This window comes from Henckelia pumila, chromosome 4 (assembly GCF_033568475.1).
Source record: "Henckelia pumila isolate YLH828 chromosome 4, ASM3356847v2, whole genome shotgun sequence".
In the NCBI taxonomy this organism is placed as follows: domain Eukaryota; kingdom Viridiplantae; phylum Streptophyta; class Magnoliopsida; order Lamiales; family Gesneriaceae; genus Henckelia; species Henckelia pumila.
Window position 1 is genome coordinate 182,785,226 of NC_133123.1, and position 6,664 is coordinate 182,791,889.

At 32.9% G+C, this 6,664-nt stretch overlaps 1 protein-coding gene across 2 annotated transcripts; it reads right to left on the reverse strand.

Annotated features, from left to right (window-relative positions):
- Positions 1–2,168: 2,168 nt before the first annotated feature.
- On the reverse strand, positions 2,169–4,422 carry LOC140867383 (F-box/LRR-repeat protein At4g14103-like). Of its 2 annotated transcripts, XM_073272458.1 has the most exons (5): positions 4,285–4,422; positions 3,245–4,003; positions 3,055–3,100; positions 2,693–2,836; positions 2,169–2,499 (listed from the first exon to the last, which is right to left on the reverse strand). In XM_073272458.1, the coding sequence occupies exons 2-5, from the start codon at positions 3,991–3,993 to the stop codon at positions 2,197–2,199; spliced, it is 1,242 nt and encodes a 413-aa protein (XP_073128559.1). In that variant the 5' UTR covers positions 3,994–4,003; positions 4,285–4,422; the 3' UTR covers positions 2,169–2,196. The 2 variants fall into 2 exon arrangements, with proteins under 2 accessions (XP_073128559.1, XP_073128558.1); XM_073272457.1 differs by having other exon boundaries at positions 3,055–4,003.
- Positions 4,423–6,664: the final 2,242 nt, after the last annotated feature.

The window sequence follows — 6,664 nt, forward strand, 5'->3', positions numbered from 1 at the left end:
ACTGAGATTGCCAACGGATATGCATGCTTATATGTTGCATTTATGTGTTTGCATGTTATCATTGTTATGCGGCATGTGCATATCATCTTGTGCCTGTACATCTGAATATCTTTCGAGATGAGCCAGTTAGGGTTGCTCAGCCCTGTTAGGACGTTTGATATCGAGTACCCCTAGGTACTGATACCTGAAGGACTCCGTGGTCCGCGTTCGTGATTTGGGAATGAGTGGTCGCACACAGTGGTTAGCTATCCCGATGTGACGAGCTTATATCCCAGGCGCCAGTCTGAGTAGTTCCTATACAGTTATCCCAGATATGGATACCCTGTTATTTGCGTGCATCATATTTATATGTTTATCTGTGCTTTCATATTGAGTTTAGAGCTCACGTTCAGTATTTTCTGTGTATCTGGATACCCTATTCGACGGAGCAGGTGTAGGTGCAGGATTGAGCACCAGGAGCCTGAAGGAGCCAGCGACCTTGAAGACAGCAGTATTTAGCTGTAGGTTTTTATCTATGTAAATTCGATTGGGTTGTATAAATCGATGATGATTAGCCGGTTGTATTCTACCGGTCTGCTTGTAATTAAGTCTTCCGCAGCGATTTTATTTAATGCATGCTTAATTATGCTCTTAACTCTGATTAGGTAGTGGATCCGGGTCGGGTCGCTACATCATCTGTGTGCGCATATTTGTACATATATCATTGCTTATGTATTGAGCGTAGTCGCTCACGCCCCTGTGTTTGGGTATTGTGGTGTACCTTGTGGCGGGGCAGGTTTGAGGCTGGACGGTCCAGGCGGCTCTCAGCAGGATTGAGGATCCGAGAGTGTGAGGTTTTAGAGGGTAGAGATTTGTTTACCCTGAACCTTCGATTTGGTTGTATAATGGTATTTATACATGTTTGTTATCGTCGGTTGTATTCTGCCGATTGGATTTGTTGTACTTTTAAATTATCCGCTCCTTACGCTTAAGTATTATTGCATGCGCTTAATTATAACTCTGATTAGATAGTGGATTTGGGTTGGGTCTCTACAGAAACGATCGCATGAAGCTCTTGTTCATAATTTCAGGAGTGTGTACTTTGGGAAACATTCTGATTTTCTGATTCATTTCTAGTTGTGCATGGCTTGTCTGCCAACTTTTCTGATAAAGTATGTAAGATAGTTTATAAGTTGTGTAGCTTGACTCAAAAAAAATTTTCACATAACCGTTTACAAATAATCTTTGAAAGGATGAACGATTGTGTGAGTTTTCTGTACTTGGGTAGTGGAGTAGATCTTCTTAGTGACTTGAGAGGTTGTGAGATTTAGCTACTTGAGACCGGTTGAGGGTTTCTCTTGAATCTTTAATACAAACAGTCGAGTATTTGTAATATATGTTAAGGCAGTTTGATCTAAAATAATAAATTATTGTTTGTTATCACCAAAACTAAGTGATCTAACAAATTAATCAAAATAATCCATCGTTTATTTTATTTTATTTCTTTCTAATATATATGTTTTTTGTATTACTTATTTTCCAATTTAGGTAAGATTGTTAAAAATAAAATAAAAATACAAGAATTAAATTTTATAACTTTAATTATATTATATTGACTATTTTGCAACGTGTGTGCAAAATTATTAGTATATAGTAAAATAAATTCGTCGTGGTGTGTCGAGTTCAACCGGGTTTCTTCCCTAAATTAACTCCTAAAAGAACCAAAACAAACTTAAAATAAAAATGAAAAAAATTAGAAAATATGAAAACCTTGATACTTGATCAAACTTATTTACACATATATTTATTTGCAATGATATTTTTAATATATAAAAAAATAATGACCGGTGTAAAAATATTTGTTTCAAATGGTTTGGTTAATAGGATTCATTAGATTTGATGGGATTTGGAATTAGAAATCTCATGATGATTGTTTTATAAAATGATATTTTAAAACCAGATTATTGTTTGTTAGATTATGGTGATATTTGATATGACTAAATCAAATCGTTAGAAAACTCGTACGTACTATCAAGTGCACATGTGTGCAAAGCAGCGTATTGCTGGAAAATGAATGGAAATGAATTAACGTAGACATTCAGAAACTATAATAGAAAATATCAAAACAAACAAAATAAAATGATGATTCATACTTCGAAGTGTTAAAATAAAAATGGATCCATCGAAACTTAAATTGAAAAATGACTCTTGGAGTTTTCATCCAAAGAAACGTTCAAAATCTGCCATATTTTTTATAGACGAACCCACCATAAGATTTCCATCCTTAAATACACTCTTCAGTTTGGTCCAAAAGTTCTCTTCACTTTGGCTTTCTTCAGACCTCTTCCTGGAGAGCCCCAACATTTTCTTCAGCCCTACCGCATTCGTCAACCAAAAATCTGCCATATGAACATGTTCTTTCTTCCCGTTGAATAGACGAAACTGAACGCTACTAAGGTGATGTGTGATACATGATGGCAGAGATTCAACCTCATCATAAATGTCATCATCCCATTGCAACTGTAAAAACATAACTAGCTACAATGTAATAACTTTTGACAAATGATAATTTCTTCGAATTTTAAAAAATTAGAAACAAAATTTAAACTAGGTGAACTACAACCAATGATTGCCATTGCTAGACATTTATCTAATTGGGAGGGAAAGCATGAACAAAGTTGGTGGATATATAGCAGCGAAAAGCTAGCTTTACCATTTCAAAAATGATGGTCTCAAGAAGTGGCATTGCATGAAGTATCTCTAGAAGTGATCCAATCTTGCATTTGTTAAAAAGTTCTAATCGCTTCAACATGTCAAATTCAGGAAGTGGAGGCCCCTGTTTCGTCACCACAATGCCCTAACACAGCAAAAACTGTTGTCATTATCAAAAATAAGGTATTAATTTCTCTATTGAATCAAAATAACCGCGTAAAACAAAACCGCCTCAATTTCTCCAAATCACCCTCACTCTTTACATTGAAAGGATACTAATTGCTAGACACACATGCGATGAGTAACAGCAAGGTAATGTATATATATATATAATGAGAGAGTGATATGGATATGGAAACTAACCTCGACTACATTACCTGCTAACTTCAAATGTTTTAAGCCGAAGCATCTGTTCAATAAGAGACGAGCAGATAATCCATCCTTTTGGACAACTTGAAAATCATTTGCATGAAGGGGACAATTAACAACCAGGGAAAACACTGATGACGCACTTAGATCAAAATTTTCTACAAAATGACCATAGACATCAAACCTCAGATGCTTGGCTCCAGACATTTTGATCCGGCACCTCTCACCTTTAGGAAGACCCGAGTGGTGTGACACATTGAACTTAGTCAATGCTGGAGCCTTGATTTCCACCATATTCACTTTGAACCATTTGCAATTGTCTAGTTGAAGCCTCTCCATGACCGGAAAATCAAACGTGGGCGTGTTGGAAACACGCTCATTTATAAATTGAACTCGGGCAAGATGCAGTATCTTAATGTTGGAAAACCAGTTGTCCGGGGGGAGTCTGAGAGTGCAAGGTAGTTGAAGTTTGAGTATCATCAAAGACGTGCAATGAAAAAGGCAACGGGGTAAAACAACACCTTCACGGTCATAGTTTATCTCCACATGCTCAGCATTTCTCATTAACACAGCAGTTAACCATGTTAGCAGTCGACTAGGGCTGTACTTGTACAAACATGTTAGACGAAAGGTTTTTATGGTCGGAATCGGAGCAAGGAGGAGAATCCTGTCTATGAAGTTGACAGCACTCTTCTGTCTCGCCCTTTTTCGCGAAAACCTCCTTGTCTCGTCGATGTCTACATTATAAATACAAGTCCATTTGTACTCCCATTCCTTGGACAACACACAAGTTCGAAGAGCATCCTTAGCCGGTAGGAGGGATAGAATATGACTGATAATGTTATCGGGTAAATTACTGATGATGTCTTCTCCAATATTGTCGACCGTAACCACAGGTACTACAGACACTGTCTCTATCGGTTTCTTACTCATGATTTCAGACCTGAAAATTCAAATTGTAAATTAAAAGAATCTGTAGAACTCGGTTTCTAGCTATGAAAATATATAAGGCGGAAAAGTGCGAAATCATGTCATGAAATTCCCAACACATGAACGTGATGACAATATGTCATGAAATTCCCAACACATGAACGTGATGACAATCAAAAACCTAACAAAATTTATGAAACGAAACCCTAGACATGTATAAATTAATTGGATTCAATCCAGAAAAACAAAATAGTCGGGGTATTTATAATATATAAATAACTACGGCTAATTTACCTAGTAAAAATTAAAGCCACGATACAATTAACTTGCACGATCGATGCGTTTTCTGGAAGTTACTTTGGATGGTGATTGAGTTCATTGTTGGAGTGGGCTTGAGAATTTGAATGAGCGGCCAATAATTTGTTTTTCCCCATTCAAATTATAAAAATCCTAAACAAAAGTTTTAATGCATGCAAGTTCTTTTTTCTAAAAGCAAATTTGGTCGATTAATCAATATTATAGAATCTTTGATTGACCATGATTATATCTACCATTTTTAATCAATATTATAGAATCTTTGATTGACCATGATTATATCTACCATTTTTAAAAGTTTAATTTAAAAAAGAGTGCGTGTACTTGTAACATTTATTTTTTGTAGAAATATCATAATCAACATTTGATTTGAAAATCTTTGGTGAGAACAAATGATTTTATTGTTCCTAAAAAAAGGGTATACGAGTACAAGTAGCGGTAAATCACTATATTCTAAATCTTGTTTCGTACAACGGTACAAGTGGTTTCACTTTTTATAAAAATTTTGATATATAATTTATTTTTTAAAAAAAAAACAAATTAGAAAGGTGCAAACGCCATATGATTTTAAAACCAAAAAAAAATAAAAATAAAAATAAAAAGTTGTGTGAGGAGTATATCGGCCTAAAGCAAAATATGTGGTGATATTAAAACTTGTGTGAGGAGTATATCGGCCTAAAGCAAAATATGTGGTGATATTGTTGAAGTGGTTTATTGCCAAAAACATAATGCTATGTGGTATAGTACTAAACAGTAAACACAACAAATTAAGGGATCTTGAAATATTATTATTATCACCTAATATTAAATATTTGGACATATACGCGTTATATGTATTTGACCTATTCTAAAAATATTACTGTTATAACTTTCAAATTTATGTTATATTATTAGTAATAATTATTACTTTAGAATAAATGCATGAGATATACTTGTGATCGATGTAAAATTCAAGTAAGTTATAGAATGATACAGAATTGTGGAAGAAAGAGCTAATCTTTTGGATAAATAAGCTTTGATTACATAAATGAATACATTTAGGTTGCATTTAGATGGATAAATTTGAAATTCCTATATTTAAATCAATTGCATGTTTTGTTTGGTAAATTTATTTGGCAATCGAATTAAATTCCAAATAGTTATTTGTGGTAGATTTCAAATTTATTTATCCAATAAAATAGACAACATTGAGTTCAATACATTATCAAATTCAAATCATTCCATCCAAATAAGCAATTTATTATTATATGTTTGCTTTTATTTTTTAAATATAAGTTTGTATTGTACGATATTTTTTTCAGCACACTCAAAAATACAACCGAAAGAGTACCCTTGAGATTAGCCTATTCACGCACACGATGATTCATCCGCACATATTTTTCAATCGGATTTATTATTTTAAATTTTTGGATTATTAATCATTATTACAATCAACAATAATTTAAAAAGTAATATCTTGGTAATTTTAAATTTTTTGGAAAATGGTTCCTATAGTTTTTATAAATTCAATAGATAAGGATAAAACATATTTTAGTAGGTTTTGTGAGAAGTTTTACTTATCGATCCAATATATTTTTTAAAAAAAATAATATTTTTGAAATAAAAAAAATTTATGAATCCAATCAAATCAGATGTCTATAACACAAGAGAATGTTGAAAAATTAATTTTTGTGATTTAATAATTTCAATTTTTCAGAAAATGGAGAGGATAAGTTTTATAAATTCACTAGTATATCTAATAGATAAGAGTAAAACATATTTGAGTAATTTTAAAACTTTCTGAAATTGATAAAAGAAAAAAAAAAAAAAGGTTTTATGACACTATATGAGATATGAATCGATAGATATCTTTGAATTACAAATTTAGTTAATAAAATATCTTATTACATATATATATATATATATATATATATATATATATGTCCAACTCATCCCCGACAACTAAAACCCGGTAGTGGGTTTTAGTGGTCGGGGACGAGTTGGTCAGGAATGGTTGGGCAGCTGAAAATTACTCATATATATATATATATACACACACATATATATATATAAATATATATATATATATAAACTGATGGAATAATATTTCTTTGATATATTTCCAATAATGAATACAAAAATGTTTATATACATCTAGAAAGCCTAAGAGATAAGAGAAAAATATAATTACAAAATATACAGACGATAATATATAATATATTACAATAGACCCCCTCAAGATGGTGATCTCATAGAGACACCATTCTTGGAACAGAGTAGACGCATTCGAGCACTGGGTAGCGGCTTCGTCAGAGCATCAGCCAGCTGATCAGAGGAAGGGGCACGAGAACATCGAATTTGTTTACTCTGAACCAGCTCG